Genomic DNA, 17,633 nt, shown 5'->3' with positions numbered 1-17,633 from the left:
TGTTGCCTGTGCCTCTGGTGTCATATCCATAAAATCACTGCCAAATCCAATGTCACAATGCCTTGTCCTACGCTTTGTTCTAAGAGTTTTATTGTTTTAGGCCTTACATTTGGTCCTTGATCCATTTTAAGTTAATCTTTGTCTATGGTGTTAGGGAAGGGCCCAACTTCATACTTTTACCTGTGGGAATCTAGTTCTTTACCAGACCTCACGAAGCCACATCTTCAACACGTGCAGTGGAGCATCCAGCTGAAGACTCGGAGCAAACCCCAAGGTAAATTTCTAGAGTTCTTTCTGCATAGCGCCCTCTTCACTGATGCTCCGCCCCACGGATTCTCCTCACTGCCGTCGCTCCAGTTCTGATCTCTCCCCCAGTTCAGCAGTACTTTATACTGTGCTTGCATTCTCCTTCCCTGCACCGTGATCCAGAAAGTGTGTCCGGCAGAAAGTTGGGAGTGGTTGTAAAACATACACTGTTTTTCTCGTCCTGGGTGTTTGTGTCAGGAGGAAACCCCAGTACCAGTTACTCCAACACATCTGGAAGCAAAATTCAGTCCATATTTTTTTTGTTTGATAATATTTTCCTCCTTGCTTAGGGTTTCAAACCCTTCTTTTGCTTATTTAAACATTTAAAACATATTTGTTTTATATCGTCCGACAATTTGAATATCCAAAGTCTTGTACGTCTGGTTTAACATTTGATATTTGTTTTCATTCACTTTGGCTTACATTTTTAAATTTCTAATTGTGAGCTAATGTTCAACTGGGTTCTCTCTGGGAATCCTATGAAGTCTAGGTGGAGAGTGAGTATCTTCAGAGATTTGTGTTTGCTTCTGGCGAGCATCTGGGGGCGCTACTTGCTGGGTTTCCAGATCTCCAAGATAGCATATGGACAGGATGGGGCAAAAGTGGGTTTACAATTGTGAGTACATGAAACACAGTTTATTCTTGTAGTATTATTTATTAATTACTGTATTATTGTCACACAAACCATGTAAACCTACTTTTGCCCCACCCTGTCTATGTGTAAATCCAGTGTGTGAAGGTTGACCTGGACAGAGGGGGAATGTGCTTCTCCTTGCCTTCCAATTTTTGTGTGTTCTTTGCTCAGACAAGGAGTAGGGGAGAATGCTGGGATGCCCAAGACCCCTAACATACATCAGGACCCCTTAGGTCAAAGGTTGTAGGCTTACGAACATAGCATGTCATTTTGAATCAATTATAAGGGGACAAATGTATAATCCATAAAAAGCCTTTGAATGATACAAATGATAAAAATTAAACCTCAAAAAATTCAGATTAAAAAAGCATCTATTACAGAGGGAGCACAGGTTGTGAAGTATAGAGCATGCCACTGAATGCCATCCACAGATCAGGGCCTATAGACCTTATTCCAGGCTTGGAGAGCAAGGCAGAGCCCCTGGGGTCCTCACCCTGCTCCTGGGAAGCATGGCTCTAGAACTGCAGACAAGCAGGGCCAGAGCTGGTGTGCTCTCTACCCTTCTCAGCTGCCACCAGGGAGGCGTCAGCACACTGGATGGGCTGCCATCTCTGGCTCCTTGAGGCTGGTAAGGATTCTTCAGACCTGTTAGCTCGGGCACTGAGGGTGGGCTAAATGGGGACATTAACACACAGGGGTTCTGGCTTTCCAGTGCCACCAAAGGGTCCCTGGGTGTGGCTTGTCACTGCCTCTTCTGTCCCACTCCATGGCCCTCTTTCTCTCTGTCCACCTGCCCTTTTCTCTCCCTCTTCCCTCATTTCTTCCTTCTCAGCTTCTCCTCCCTCTTCCCCTCCCCTCTCCTTCCTCCTGTTTTCTTCCTTCTCATCATCTGTCACCCCATCTTTCCCTTCATCTCTTCTCCCTCAGCTTCCTGTCTCCCCTCTCCCTCTTCTCTCTCATACCCTGCTTTCCACTTGGGCCAGAACCCAAGCCATTCCCACTCAGTGAAGGAGAGGAGAGCATAGTTTAGTCCCATCACAGATCTCCCCATGGCTAATGTCTCATTTGGCTGGGTCCCCTTGTCAGGTTCGTTTCCTTGGGAGTGGAAGAATCCTGGGCTGACTTCACTGGCCACAGAAAAAGTTCTGGGCCAGAACAACCAAGTTTCCAAGGACTGGGCCTGTAACAGGGATGCTGGGGGGCCTCTGGCCTTGTAGAGCCAGCCTAGCCCATGGCCTCACCCAGATGCTGGCAGCATGCTTGTTTATTACATAGAGGCTCAGAGAAGGGGGTCGGGGCTGGGGAGGCAGGGCAGGATGGCTGAATGGGCGAGGGATGAGCCATGTCCAGGCCTGGCACTCTGGTGGTCAAGGGGCCTGCATTACTTCTTGGGGAGCAGTTTCTTCCCATCATTTTGCTTCTTACTGTTCCTTCTGCCTTTGCTGATAGGAGGAAGATCCTCATCAGGATGTGTCATCCTAAAAATCAAAGTAGAGAGAAGCAAATGTTGGGAAATGGGCAGAGAGGGTTGGTCTGGGCAGTGTCTGAGCCCTGCCCTGGCCAGGCAGAGGTGGGTGTGGCCCTCCACCATGCACAGCTGAGGTCTTCTAGGTGTTGCTGCAACATGGGGGTCCCAATGGCACCTGTGACTTTTTGAGGTGCTCACAGTTTTGTTTTTCTATCTTCATGAGAAACATGTGATTTCAGAACATGCTGTTGCAGAACATGATTTGCTTCCCAGTGAACACGGCTAAGTTAGTAGACCTGACAGGTCTAGGAAGTTGCTTGCAGGGACACAGCCGGTAGTGCCCACCCTTCTCAGATAGACAGATGGGTTTGGGCTGTGGGGTTTCTCCACAAAGTTTAAAGGCCTCGGTCTCCACCAACCAGACCACTGCCAGCAGCTCCGAGGAGAGCAGCTGGGTAGCATGTTGACAAAGCAGGCCAGAGGTCAAGGATTGTTGGAGATGAACCATGCCCAGGGGGATGTGACTGCCCAAGGTCACTTAGCTCTGTGTGGCCTTTGTGAGCCATGCCTATCCTGCTGACCACAGGAGGGTCCCTCAGCCCCGGGCCAGGGAGGCCACTTACTTCTTCTCAGTTTCAGGGGAAGACTCGTCTATCTCGTCCCCAATGGTCAATGAGGAGGTGCTTCCTTGAATGTCATCCATCATTGTTCTCTCGGCTGAGGCTGAGTCAGAGTCATCCAGGGCCAGGATGGAGGTTGAAATGCTGCAGGGAAAGCAGGGAGGGGAGGGCAGTGCTCAGTGGGGGCACAGTCAGAGGGGGCCTGGGCAAGCAGCCCTCACTCAGAGTTGCCCGTTCAGTGTTCCAGTTCCTAGAGAAATGGGCTCAGGTGCTTTTCCTGAGGGTGGATGAAGGGAGAACCTGACCCCTTGGGGACCCAGAGACTTACTGCAGTTTGGCTTCCCTGGCTTCTTTATTTTATTTTATTTATTTATTTTATTGTTGTTCTATTACAGTTGTCCCCAATTTTTCTCTGTTGCTCTTCCCTGGCCTGCCCATGCCCCACTCCTAGTCAATCTCCACCCTGTTGTCCATGTCCATGTGTCATTCATACATGTTCGTTGATTAGACCCTTCCCCTTCTTTCTCCCCATATCCCCTACCCCTCCAACGGCAAGTGCACCTGTACACTCAGCCTGACCATTAAATGAGCAAAGGAGAGAGGACAAGAAGCCAAGAAAATAAGTCATCATGTACAGTGTTATGGTTTGTGTCCCCCCCCCAAATCCACATATGGGAGTCCTAACCTGTAGTACCCCAGAAAGTAGGAAATAGGGTCATTGTAGACATAATAAGTTAAGAAGTCATACCAGAGCAGGGTGGGCCTCACTCTAATACAGCTGGCATCCTTATGAAAAAGGGGACGTACGGACACAGACAGGCCCACAGGGGAGGGCCACGTGAGGGTGAGTGGTGCTGCCACAGCCTAGGCGTGAGCAGACACTTGGGTACTGGACTAGATCCTTCCCTATACCCTCAGAGGGAGCTCAGCTTCTGCAGGGGCAAGCCCCAACTCCCTGGAGTGATGCCCAGCTCAAGGCCCATCAGAACTTAACCCTAAACCACCAGCATATTTTTCAAACAGCCCTCTTGGCGGCCCCCACTAAATCCACAGCTATCATGTTCCCCAGTTTGCAAAGCACACCTTGCCTTTGCTCACCTCAGCCCCTTTCCAGGAGCACCTTTTTCATTTCCCTTTCTGCTGGGTCTTCTACTCATCCTTCAAGGCCAGGTCCCCATGTCACCTCTCTGGGAAGCCTTCCCTGAACTCTCACAGAAGGAGGGATTTCCTCTACTGCTTATAATGGTGCAGGGTTCACAGCTCTATGACTCTGCCTCCAGTCAGCTGAGAGGAGGGTTTGATTTCAGCAACTTGGTATGGCTCTCATAGGTATGAGTGAGTAATGAATAAATGAATCAAGTGACAGGGACATCAGAGGAATGTGAGTGACTAGGACAGTGGGGCCACACAGCCATCTTGCTGGGGTGACAGGAACATTCCTGTTCCTGTTGACAATAGGCCAGGTGCTTCCTGGAAGAATAATCTAGAGATGGATGCCAAGACCATCCTTTATCAGGGCTAAGTAGAGAAGGCATCTGGGGGTTGCAACAGGCCAGCCCCTCCAGCAATTTCAAAAACCTTTGTACTCACTTCAGTGAAAGGAAAGTGTCAGCAAATGCTGGCCCTTATCAGACACGGAGCCCACCTCTCTAAGGCATCAGGGTCAGCCCTCTGTGTCTGAGGCCCTGGTCTACACTTCAGGAAGGTAACTTCTCCCTACTCAGCCCATCCAGGTTCCCACTGTAGGAGAGAGCTGGCTTTGAAACCACCTTTATCCATACAGGGTGCTCCTGTGACAAGCTTATGACATCCTGGTTAGTTCTGACCTAGTCCCTTCCAGGTTCATGAGTAAAGACCAGTTCTAATCAAGCTTATCCTCAGCTTCAGAACCTTTAATGACTCCCCACTCCCTGTATGATCAAGGCATGAAGCTTCCCACAACATGCTCTTCCCCTGCTTATCCAGTGCCTGCCTGTCTGTCAGCAGAGGCTCCTGCTCCGATAGGTCTGGCCGGACTCCTCCTGAATGGGTGCATAGTGACAGCTTAATGCATGAAGAGCATTACCTTACTCTGGCCTGTTTCTGCTTTCTCCCCTCTGCAAGCTGTCAAGTCTTATCTCACCAACCAGGCCTGGACTATATCTCACATGTCCCTGGGTCCCCTAACAAAGTGGTTTGACCCAGGGAAGGTCAGCAACAGGCTCACAGTGCCACAAAATGGAGCTGAACCAGGGTCTTGCATGAAAACTGCCGTGGCTGGGTAGGGACAGCTGCCTGGGTGTGGAGCTGGGGAGGCAACCTAGGACAGAGAGGGAGGTTCCAGGGCCAGCTCTGCCATTCCCTGTCCCTATGCACACACAGAACTCACACTCTTCCCAGGGTCTGGTTTGATGCTTCTTTTGCAGGAGCTGTAGAGGTACCTGAGGACAGGGTGAGCAAGGCCTTTGAAGGCAGGCTGTAGGTGGGCTTCCTTGGGTTGAGGGAGGATGCCGGCATGAGTGGCTGGTGAGGGTGGAGTGTCCTGCCTCAGGGCAGCATCACTGCAGGAGGGCCTGGTGGAGGCAGGCTCCTCTCTGGGCACTGGGCCCACTCTTCCCATTCCTATCCTTAGAGGGGTCCTGGAAGGGGCAGCTGAGGTGGGCATAGGCCCCCCGTCACAGCTCCTGACCATACACCCTGAACCTCTCCTCCCTTCCTGCCCCCCATCTCCACTCCCTCTCAGCCTCCTCCTGCCTCTTCTAAGGTGGGCAAGAGGTAGCTGTGTGACCAAGTGGCACAACTGGGAATAGCTTCCCATCATATATGAATGGCACTTCACAGTTTACAAAGCTTATTGAGTATGACATGGGTATTTACATAGTACTCTGCCTTTCCAGTTTGTAATGTACTCTGCACTTAACAGTTTATAAGGTGCTTTGTCATTTATAGAGTGTCTTGTGGTTTACAAAGTACTTCAAGGGGTATGAGGTACATTGCAGTTTATAAAGCACTTTGCAGAGTTTCCAGCTTACAAAGTTCTTTGGAGCAGGTCCATCTGCCAGTTTATGTCCAGGACAGTTTATAAGACACTTTCAGGTTACAGGGCACATCACAGTTTCCCAAGCCCTTGGTGATTTATCAGGCATGTGGCACTGTACAAAGGATTTTGTTTTGTATGGATTTCATGATAATTTAGAAGGTGCTCTGTAGTTGACCAGGTGTGTTACAGTTTGCAGTGGGCTTTGTGGTTTATAGGGCACATGGCATTTTGTCATTACAGAGTGCATCATCTCTTACAATTTTTGATTCTCTCAACTCACCCCTCTAAGAATGCTCCTGCAAGAATGATGTACTGAACTCAGAGAGACAGTGAGGCCCAGAGAGGGCAAGCGACACGTCTGAAGCCATGTCTGTGGCATGGCTGGACACCCTGCTTCTGCAGAGCATATCCCTGCCCTCACTGCCTCCCTGCTGCTCTGTAGGAGGCTCACCTCCCAGACTTCCACACAGCCCTGCAGCTGGGCTTGGAGTCTACGGCTTCACTCTCCTCTCCCTGCCACCCTGTGCTGGGCTCCTAGCCAGCCCAGTGGGCAGCATGGCAAAGGCAGGTCCAGGTGGTGAAATGGCACTGTCAGCAGGATGAGTCTGTCCTCTGTGGCTCCAAGGTGTGGACCAGGCTGTCTCCCTGTTCCCTTCAAGTCCCATATGCACAGAGATGGCAGGTGGAAAAGCAGAACCCCAGGAGTGGGTCTCTTAAGACTTCCTGGGCTCAGCAAACTGCAGTGAGCAGGGTGGAGGGAAGCAGGGCGGCACTGGGGTCTTCCTCACCCCCACCCAACCTGCCCCTGCTCCTGGGATAGGCTGCAGCTCAGTGCTTCTCAGGACTCAAAGCACAGACAGCTGAATGGAGAAATGGAGTCAAGCCCAGTGGGATGCAAAGGAAGGACCCCCAGGTTACATGAAGAGAATGAGTGTGACCAGGACATAGAGGGGCATCACTGGAGCCCCCACAAGGCCCTCCACCAGGCCCAGACTCTTTTGGTGAAGGAGGTGTGTTTGTACCTAGGGAGCTAACCAGGTAGTAGGGGACAGTCTCATCACTCTGTGAATTAACTCTGCCCCTGGGCTATGGAGACCATCTTTCCTAGAGGTCTCAGCCCCCAGGGTGTGTCAAAGGCTCCAGCCCCCTCTGGTCTTGCCACTCCAGGGCATCTTCCAGAGACAGCCAGAGCCCCTTCTCCACAAAGCGGCCCAGGCCTTCCTCCTACTCAAAGCCTCACAGCTCCTGGCCGCACCTGAAAAATAGAGGCTGCCTGGTGAGAATCAGGGGGCCCTATCTGGACTCTAAGTAACACGGGCCCTACTTCATCATTCCCTGCCAGGGGCTCCTCCAACACATGGGGGTGCAGGGGTCTCACTGCTCTCTCTGCCTGGCCAGCCCTCCCTGCCCTCTGTCCCCCTCCCTGTGTCACACCATTCCCTCACCTGGTCCCCACTGTAGCACAGGGTGCCTCTGCTCTCAGGCATGAATCTCAGGGCCTGTAAATGGCATGACTTTTCTTGGCCATGATGAGGACTCACAGGAACTTTTCTCACCAGAACTTTTTCATGTCCCCAAGCTGAAACCCCATTCCCTTTGAATACTAATTCCACATGTCCCCTCCCTAGCCCCTGCAAAACCTCCTCTGCATTCTGTCTTTATACATTTGACTACCCTGGGGTCGTCATATAAGTAGAATCATTGAGCATTTGTCTTTTCATGACCAGCTCATCTCACTGATTATAATGGCCTCACGTTTCATCCACGTTGGAGCACACTGCAGAAGTACCTTTCCTTCTAAGGCTGAGTAATACTCCATGTTCGTGTATACAGACCACCTTTCCTTTATCTAGTCACCCATTAATGAAAACTCGGGTTGCTTCCACTTCCTGGATATTCTGAATAGTGCTGTTCTGAACAGGGGTGTGCAAATATCTCTTTGAGACCCTGTTTTCAGTTCTTTTGAGTAGATACCCAGAAGTGAAATGGCTGGATCATATGGTAATTCTATGCTTAGTTTTTTGAAAAACTGCCATCCTGGTTCCCACAGTGGCTGCGCTATTTTATATTCCTGCCAGCAGTGCACGAGGTTTCCAGTTTCTCTACATCCCCACCAATACTTGTTATTTTCTGTTTTTTTCTTTCTTTCTGACAATAGCCATCCTAATGGGTGTGAAGTGGTATCTTCTTGTGGTTTTGACTTGCATTTCTCTGATGATTAGTGCCCTTCACTCTTGTTCACACCAGTGTCTGGGTCTTTGGGTCAGGGAAAGAGCAGCCGTTCCGGTTTTCCTTCGCCTGCAGATCCCCACTGTGGAGCACGGGGCTGGGCACGCAGTACTTGCTCATTGTGCAGAAACTGAAGGAGAGGCATGACTTTTCGGCTGAGAAGGGGACAACCACTTCTGGAGAGAGGGTCTCCCCTCAGTGACGGTAGTTGAGGGGCGGCCAGTGACCATGACATGTGGTTATTATCACTCTGTCAGCCAGCCCTTCCTCATTCTGACCTGATTTCTGCCTCTCTGGGTTGGAATAAAACCAGCCCTAGGTCATCATTTAGTGACCATTTCCCAAGAGCCCCCTGTGTGCTGAGCCCTGGGGATGTGGGGGGAAAGAGGAGGAAGGTGAAGAATCTAGGGTGTGTGATGCAGGACACCCAGCCCTTTGGGCTGGCACAGCTTAACACATGCAGAGGGACCGGCAGCCCCTCCCAACCCACTGCCTACTCCTTGGCACAGAGCTGTGCCCAGGCGACCACAGCCCCTCAAGCCTGCATGAGTCTGGGACCCTTCCAGTGGCCCCCCAGCCTCCCTCCAGTTGTCCTTGGCCTGGTCTGCCCCTACCCTTCACTTTGTTTGTCACAACCAGTCTACTTGCTAGGCAGGAGCCTACCCCAATCTCAGCTGGAGCTCAAGAACTCAGCAGGGAACCCCCGTTCCCTGGGCAGCCAAGCTACTTCACTAGCCATGCACAGACCTGGCTCTTCTTCCTTGCTCACAGCTCTTGCTTCTCCAAGGTGGGCTCACAGACTGGGGGCCTGGACAGAGGACTATCTAAGCGGCCGGCTCCTCCGAGGAAAGAGAAGGCCGAAGTGCCCACAACCCAGTGACTGGCCTGGCCTTTCCAGATCTGGTGCCCAGCTCTGCCCACTCCCCACATTTACTCTGCAGACCTGTCTATTCTCCCACAACCCCCCCTACCCACCAGGGCTGTACAAAGGCTAGCATATTAAGGTGAGGGAGACAGGATTCCCACCAAGGCAAGCTGAGCCTCACCCCCTGTGCCCATACCTCTGAAGTCAAAGCTGCTTGCTAACATCCTTCTTGAAACGGAAGACCCAGAAATGAAACGTTAGCACTCCAGGCACTGCACACCTCCTTTGCATTATACACTGATACTTCTGCCTCCTAAGGTTTTTTCTCAGCATAACAGTCTGTCATGCTGGAACTTCCTCATCCACTGACCATAAACTTCCCAACTCTAAAAGTGAACACTTGTTCTTCTTCCTCTCAAATCACCTCTTGGCAGCTGAGTGTATTGCAAACCTCGACCCCGTCATCCCTCCCCCTCTAGTGTGCAGCTGAGCAGTGAGCCTCCTGTGCACTCATCCAAGTTGCTTATTTAGCAAACAAGTGAACAGGCCAAGCACAGAGGACTGTCATTCAGGCTGCCACTGCTCGCTGCTCGCTGACCGTGGCTGAACACATGGCCCCCTGAGCCATGTCTATCCATTTTGCCTGTAGTGTATCAAGAGCTTTCACCCGGTGACTTCCCAAATCCAGACGATCAGGCCGATGGCATGTCTCTCATTACTGATCTAGTTTCCCTGCTGGGAGAGGACCTGTGGTTAGTGGTGGTTTTAAAGCATGTCCACAAGTTCTTCAACAGTCCGCCCATCAAGAAGTGGGGTCTCATTCCTCTCCCTTGAACACGGGCTGGCCCTAGGGACTCGCATGCAGAGGAAGGTGATGCTAAATGACTCATGAGGCCAAGTCATAAAAGGCAATTCAGTTCCCACCTGGCTCTCTTGGGACTTTGCTCTTGGAACTTAGCAGCCATATTTCAAGGAATCCCAGACCACATGCAGGGGCCACAGGTAAGCTTTCTGGCTGATAGCCTGCATCAGCTACTAGCCACGTGAGTAAGCAAACATTTGAGAAGACTCCAGCCCCAGCCAACTTCTGACAACAGCTGCCTACGAGACCCAAGCAAGAACCACCAAACTGAGCCTAGTGGGGTCCCCAACCCTCAGAGACAATAATAACAGATAACTGTGATGTTTGACACCACTAAGCTTAGGGTGGTGGTTTCACAGATATAGATAACAGAACAGTTGTTGTGGCAACATTTTCTTGTAGACATTCCATTCTCTTTCTCACTAAAACTAAAAGTTTTCAAATAAGCCATTCTAGAGTCAGGAAGAGTCCTCCTGGTTTACAGTTTCACAAATCTGCCCCTTTCCACTTTCAATAACCTAATCTAGCTGTGCTGTGTGTGCATGTGTGTGTTTATGCACGCACAGTTTTCTGATTCTTTCTCCACTGTTCCTCAAAAATTGTTAGAAACTGTCACAAACATACCATTAAGTCCTTTCAGATCCCTTGGATATAACAAATTAGGAGCCCGGAACTCATTTTAGTTATAATAATAATAACAACAACAACGACATTAACAGCTAATATTTGTAACCTCTCAGTAAATGTTAGTGATGTGCCAACATTTCACGCGAATTAAGACACGTAAAAACCATGCTCACTCCTGCTGAGGCACACAGAGGGCGAGTGGTTTGCCGAGTTCACAGAGCCCCTGAAGGCAGTGGATTCCTCCTCCTGCTGTCTTGCATGTGTTAGGCATAGGTGCCCTTTCCCATGAAAGGTCATCCTCCTTTTGAGGACAGCAGAAGCCAAATAAGAGCTGTGTCTTTTTGTAACTAGTTTTTGGCAACCCCCACTCCCTGTCTACCATGTCCCCAAGTGGTGAACTGGGCTTCTGCATGTCTCTGAAAATGCCCTCACTTGTTGTCTTTGGCCTCAGTCCATCTACAGTTTGGGCCTTCCCAGTGGGTCCTCCCCTGATCCCTTTGGTCTTTGGTGTATTTTGTACTTAAACCTGAGCAAGCCCACTGCCTCTGTCTTCCTTTTTCTCTAGAATTGTCCACCAAAGGCCTCCATGCCCTCCCTCTTCAATTCTCAAGCCTCAGTGACTTTGCTCTCTGCAGTGCCTGTCAGCTTCTGCCCTTCCTGATGTCCACAGCCCCCTCCAGACCCTGCCTTCTCCACTAAGCATTCCAGGATGCCTGGGTCATAGTGCAACCTCCACAGTTTCTCTGGAGTGGATTTCCTCCAAACCTTTTTCGGGTCAGGCAGACATTCTGACAAGCCCCAAACTCAGCACACGAGGGAAAGATTGGCATCAGGACTCCTAGAAAGCTGAGTGGCCTATGATTGCACCCCCACTCAGTTCAGTGGGGGTGCAATCATAGACAAGCCCAGGTCTGCACGCAGGTTTAGAAAGCACTTCAGTAAACATACTCTCATAAGTTCCTCATGAACAACCCTGTGAGATAGTCATTATTACCCTCATTTTAAAGCATTTCAGCCCTGGCTGGTGCAGCTCAGTGGATTGAGCACAGGCCTGCAAACCAAGGGGTTACCAGTTCAATTCCCAGTCAGGGCACATGCCTGGGTTGCAGGCCAGATCCCCAGTGGGAGATGTGAGAGGCAACAACACATTGATATTTCTCTCCCCCCTTCCCTTCTCTCTAAAAACAAACAAAAAAAATAAAGCATTTCACATGTATCAATGTACCTAATCCTCACAACTCAAGACAGGTAAAAATTATGCTTACTCTTGCTTTAGAGTAAAGGCGAGGAAAGCAGGATTAGGAAGCCAGATGGATTAGCCCATGGTAACCCAGCTGGTAAAGAGCAGGGGAGGGGCTCCAGCCTTGTCTTGGGACTCCTGACCCAGTCAGTTTTCTGCTGCACCCTATGGCCCAGGCCTTCTAGAATCTGCTCCTTTCTGTCAATACAGCTTTCAGCAACATGAAGACCCCTAGGGTCCTCCCCTGGACCAGGCCATGTGCTGCCTGAGCTGGGACACCTACCTTTGCTTATCTCACCCAAGCTGGGCCCAGGGGGTGCTCAGTAACGGGCATCACCTGGTTGAAAAGCAAGACTTCAGAGGCTAAGAGTCAGACTTAAGCCAGGCCACATCACTTCCCTTACAAGGACCTGAGGTCACTCCATGAATGGCCCTTGTCTATGTGGCCCTGCTGGTAAACAAAGTAGAAGCAGTACTTCCCCGCACGTAAGATGGGATGGGGTAGGGTGCGATGGGACAAAAGGTGGGAGTGTTGCTAGGGCCCCTGCCCAACACCTGCCTCCACTGTTCGTCCTACAGAAACCAGCACTGGGCAAATGGTCCTGCGTCCCTCCTTCTCCAAGAGGGCCATCTCCCCAAACTTGTGTCCCAAAGAAACCAACAGCATGGCCCCGTTCACCCCCTCACAGCCTACTCTCTTTCCCACCCTGCCTGCCTGCCAAGTCCGCCCGCGCCAGCTTCTACTGTGGACTGCAGGTGGAGAACATGGTCCCCATCCCTGCTCCCTCCTCTCCTCACTCCTCTTTGGCTCACCAGTGCCCCTTCCATAGTGCCGACTTCTCCCTCCTCTCCCTGCCCCCATCCTTCCTCAGTCTAAGGTTTTCCTGTTTTACCTAAATTTGTAGTTCTCTGGCAGGAAGCAACCCATCTTGCAGTCCTGTTGAGCCTGAAAGATCTGTTTCAGTAGATTCTGCTTGCTGAAGCCATAGCCATTCAAAACGCTGCCCCCAAAGAGGAGCTTCCCTGAGGCGAACATCTGCTGACAGACAGGGAGGAAGCAGAGGGGAGAGGCCTCAGCACGTCTGCACTGAATCTCAGGACAGTGCCATGGGCTCTCAGAGCTTGTGCCAGAATCCGGGCCTTTCTCTGGTGGCTGGGGAAGGGGGGTGCTCTCCCCAAGTCACCCAGTGAGGTGTGGCTAAGCCCGTCCTCTGCCTAGGACCCCCCAAGTCAGAGGCCAGCCCCATCATCCCAGCCTCTGCCCACTGCCAGAGGGACCGGCTCACATGTCACTTCATACATAAGACCTCCCAGAACCATGGGCCAGAAGGGTGCCTTCCTGCTCCGAGGCGGCTAGTCTCAAACCCACTCTGATGCACGGACCAGCTGGGCCCACGGGCTGAGAGCCCCTTGAGGGCAGGGATCCTGTGCTCCCACCCTCTGCCTGTCAGTTTCCAGCGAGTAGAGACCTGTCCATAGATTTTTGTGCAAGAATATTCTTTAGTGTTATTTGTCATGACAAAAAAAAAAAAGGAAATAATCTATGAAGGCCCCACAAAAGCAGGACAGGAGAAAAACTAAAATGACAGATTCTTTCTAACACAGTGGTTAAAAATCAGGTGTTCAAAGGCCCGACACCGAAACATCACCTTGGGCGTGGGCGAGGCCTCCCTTGGCACCGACTGATCAGGTGCAGGCACACCCACGTCGTGTAACAAATGAGGCAACCTAGGTGACATGATGAAGTGATTATATCCCAAACTGTGTTTTCCAAGTTTTCCACAATGAATATACAGGGTGGAGCAAAAGTAGGTTTACAGCTGTGAGTATGAGAAACAGAGTTCATGCTTGTATTATTAGTATATTATTTTTCATGAACAACTGTAAACCCACTTTTGCCCTACCCTATACATATTTTTATAATCCAATGTTTCTAGAAAAAGTAAAAAGTTATTTAAAATAAACAAATACATGGAGAGAATTTGGCTTTCTGGTCAAGCGTCCCTTCAGTCTCTCGGGACGGGGGCACAAGGGGTCAGGCTGGAGACAGGAGGCCAGGCTGGGAGAGAATCCTGCAGGCCCTCCACCTCCCCACTCCCACATCTGTGACTCCACAAGGGTAGGGACTGTGGAGACTGGGCAGCTGGTAGTTGGTGGTGAGTCCCTGGCTGGGCTCTGGCTCACCAAAACCATCCCTTGCATCACAGCATACTTGGTCACCAGCAGGGGCGGGTCCTTCTGCAGGGGGCTGTCCAGGTCGTACCGCAGTAGGCGGTAGGGGTCGCGCCGGCACTGCCAAGAGAATGAGTGCCCGTCAGCCCCATTCGGAGAGGATGCACCCACATTCCCGCATTCTCAGCCAGGCCAGGCTCCCACTGAGCCTGGGAGCCTCATACAACACCCTCTCCCTTTCAACTCCTACTCAAGGGGGCTGTTAGGCCCCTGCATGCCATCCCAGAGAATGTCCCCAGATCCATTTAGGGCCCTCTATTGGTGAAAGCTGCCACCTAGATGATTGCCCACCATGTGACATCCACTAGCAGCCTGGCCCTCTGGAGTCTGTGGGACCTTCCTGTTCCCTCTGCCTGAGAGGAACTACGGAGATTTGAAGGTGGGAACCGTGTTCCTGGGTGTACCCATTTCCAGGATTTTCTGCCCCCATCCCTCTGCTGGCTGCCCTTCTGGATACCCCCCTGTCATTAAATCCATTCAGTTCCACTGATTTCAACCCAACCCTCAAGGTCAATCCAGAGTGAAGCTGATCTCTTCCTCTCCTTGTTTCTGGATGCTATGGATCCATTAACACAGCTAATGTGATACTTTCTGGTTTTATGTACCTTTTATTTCAGTTGCTTCCAGTTGTCCTGCCTAATCTTTCAGTTTAAAATGTGAAACCCAGAGCCGCACCTGGTGCTCTAGCTATCAGAGCAAGAGAACCTCAGGGAGCGGTCCTGTCTTAAGGCACTGACTGGTGGAACCAGAGTCAGGGTAAGACACCAGCCTCCAGGTCTGCTCTCTGCTGTCCATCCACCATGGCTTTCGGCCACCTCAGGCCAGGGTCTGTCCCCATTCAGGCTGCTCGTGGCTGGGCTGCACCACCATGCATTCCTGTGCTTGTGGGTAATTATTAGTGAACAATTAATAGCCCTGAAATAAACTAAAGTCAACTCTAAGTTTAAAACATATGTGGCTTTGATGTATGAAACTACAAAATGCCTTCTGAAGTCTGACCAGAAAGGTCCCAACACTAAGCTCCTGGCACTGACTGGAGTGCAGGTCTGAGGTGGGTATGTCGGGGTCAGGAAGGTGGCACTCCTGGGACGAGGGCTTGAGAGGGTGTCCCCAGGGTGAACACAAAACCTCAGAATTCAGGGCTGCAGCCAAAGGAATACAGGGAGAAGACAGTAGGTTTGAGAGGGCGCCAGAACAAGAGGGTTTGAAGGAAGTCACAAGTGCACACAAAGCTCTTGTGCTCACGTGGCATCTGCTCCAGTCGGTTTGGGGACAGGGCCACCCCTGAACTGTGCTAAGGTTGCAGGGATGGCTGCTGACACAGGATGATGATGAGATTTAGAAACGACTCAGTAGCAAGACGTTTCCATGTGCCCCAGACTGAATGACCCGCAATGAACTGGGACCTCAAGCAGCCTTTCCCCTGTTCACATTGGCACAGGCCTCTGCCAGAACCCCTTGGCACCCACCCACCTGCCAAACCCCTTTCATCCTGGGGGCTTTCTCCCAGGCCCTTGAGAGGTGTTTCCCTGCTCCCCAGTTCCTACCTGCCTGGAGCTGTCCTTCCATAGCCCTCATCGGGGCTTGCTGTACTTAACCACCCCATCACGTTGAGAGCCCCTCCAGGGCTGTGTCAGTCACAGTGGAGCACAGAGCCCTGCACAGGACTGATGCGTAAGAGGGCCACTGTCTGCACACACTCCTTAGCCCTGAGGATCTAGTAGGGAGTGTGGCCCTGCTACAAATACCCAGGACTTGACCACAAACTGTGGTGAGTGCTCAGGGAAAAAAACAACAGGGGTCTGACTTTGTCTCCAGGTCAGAAAAGGTACCAACCTTGATGTGGTGACATCCACCCCAGGACAGGAGGATGTGTGGGAGAAAACACTGCGAACAGTAGGAAGAGTGAATGCAAGGCCCCAAGCAGAAAAGGAAGTGAAAGAGGGCCACGTGCTGAGGTGGAGATGGAACCTCTCAGCCAGGCGCTCAGCCAGGTGCTCGGCCAGTCCTAATCCTCCCTGCAGGTCTTCCCTCACCCATTGCCCCACCCTCAGACACTGAGGTCCACTCTGCTGGGCCCAGGACCCACCTGGATGCAGGGTGAGGCCCGGCCCTGCTGCTGGCGACTGTAGAGTGTGTTGAGCAGCCACTGGAGCTGTCCTGTGCTGGTGGATCTCTGGCCCGACACTATCCCAAACACCAGCACCTGGTTGGGGTCCCGGGGCGCTGACAGGAAGCGTTCTAACTCCACGTCAGTTACCAGGGGTGCCTTCACTATGCACTTGCAGCCAGCTCGGATGTCTTCCTTACAGATGAGCTTCCTCAGCACCAAAGGGCAGTCAGATGGTGAGGCTGCCCACCTGGTGGGGCTGCGCACCTCCCGGGCCTTCCCTCTGCAAGAAGGAGCAAGTGGGCAGGGCTCAGCAGGCCCTGCTTCCACATGGACAAAGGCCCCGCTGCTGTGGAGTCTAGGCTTCAGGCAGCTCCGGCCTGGCCTCCACCACTAACAGGCAGCACCACCTTCATTGGGTCCCCTAACCTCTCTGGGCCTCCATTTCCTCAGGTGCAAAAGACAAGTGACTCATTCATTCATCCATCCAGCAAAAGCTTTGTAGTCATGCTGAACAACTTTCTTTCCCTCACATCTCATATCCTATCCAACATGTCAGCAAGCCTGTTTGCTTTCCATTCAAGAAAGATGCAGAGTCCAATCACTGTTCCTGTCCTCCCACTTCTATTAACATGGCCTGATACTCCATCATTTCTTGCCTGGATGCCTGCAAGTGCCTCCTAATGGGTCTTTGCTTTTTCCTGGCCCCTCTTTAGATTATTCTCTGCCCAGAAGACTGAGGGATCCTGTTAAAATTGTGAGCCACATCATGTCATTACTGTCTTTGAAATCCCCCAGTGGCTTTCCACCTTTCACAGAATAAAAGACAAGTCCCTACAATTCTCTGGAATGTTATACATGATTGGTCCCCTTTCCTCATCCCTCATATTCTTCTCCAACATCCTCACCTTCGATACCTTCGCTTACTGAGCTCTGGCCATGCTGGCCTCTGCTTATCCTCCTCCACCCTCAGGGTCTTTGCTCTCTCCATTCCTTCTGCCGGCTTGGCTCTTCCTCCAGGTAGCCACACAACTCACTTTCTTACCTCCTTTACATCTCTATGCAAATGTCATCTTCTCAGTGCTTTCTCTGACTGCCCTATTCAGAATTGCATCCCTTCACCCCTAACACTCTTACCAATTCCCTGCCTCATTTTCTTCCTTAGCATTGCTCATTGTCTAACATATTATATATTTTACTTATTAATTTTGGTAATTGTACTTCTCTATCTTAATAGAACATAAATTCTATGAGTACATGAGTTTGAAATGTTTTGCTTAGTGGAATAAATAGTAGCCCTCGGCAAATAGTAAAGATTCAATAGAGGGCCAATAAATATCCAAACAAGTATTATGAGGCACCTACTATGTGCCAGGCACTATGCAGGGTTGATGCAGGGTTCTGAGGGTTGCTGTATTTAG

The 17,633-nt window shown here is 51.1% G+C and overlaps 1 protein-coding gene and 1 long non-coding RNA gene across 2 annotated transcripts in view; both read right to left on the bottom strand.

The window, feature by feature from the left end:
- Positions 1-1,293: 1,293 nt before the first annotated feature.
- Positions 1,294-1,785, bottom strand: LOC118501622. Its single transcript, XR_004904258.1, has 2 exons — positions 1,602-1,785; positions 1,294-1,533 (listed from the first exon to the last, which is right to left on the bottom strand). It is a non-coding gene; the product is annotated as an uncharacterized LOC118501622 (long non-coding RNA).
- An 11-nt stretch (positions 1,786-1,796) lies between these two features.
- C7H3orf20 (chromosome 7 C3orf20 homolog) overlaps positions 1,797-17,633 on the bottom strand; it is a 72,904-nt gene continuing 57,067 nt past the window's right edge. The window contains exons 12-16 of the mRNA XM_028518430.2: positions 16,192-16,495; positions 14,055-14,162; positions 12,764-12,906; positions 3,032-3,172; positions 1,797-2,418 (exon numbers count right to left, since the gene is read on the bottom strand). Of these exons, the coding sequence (XP_028374231.1) occupies positions 2,322-2,418; positions 3,032-3,172; positions 12,764-12,906; positions 14,055-14,162; positions 16,192-16,495 (793 nt within the window). The 3' untranslated portion in view covers positions 1,797-2,321. The remainder of the gene's footprint in view (positions 2,419-3,031; positions 3,173-12,763; positions 12,907-14,054; positions 14,163-16,191; positions 16,496-17,633) is intronic.

Source organism: Phyllostomus discolor, chromosome 7 (assembly GCF_004126475.2).
Source record: "Phyllostomus discolor isolate MPI-MPIP mPhyDis1 chromosome 7, mPhyDis1.pri.v3, whole genome shotgun sequence".
Classification (NCBI taxonomy): domain Eukaryota; kingdom Metazoa; phylum Chordata; class Mammalia; order Chiroptera; family Phyllostomidae; genus Phyllostomus; species Phyllostomus discolor.
The sequence above is the reverse complement of the archived record's forward strand: the minus strand, read 5'-3'. Positions and strand labels throughout refer to the sequence as shown.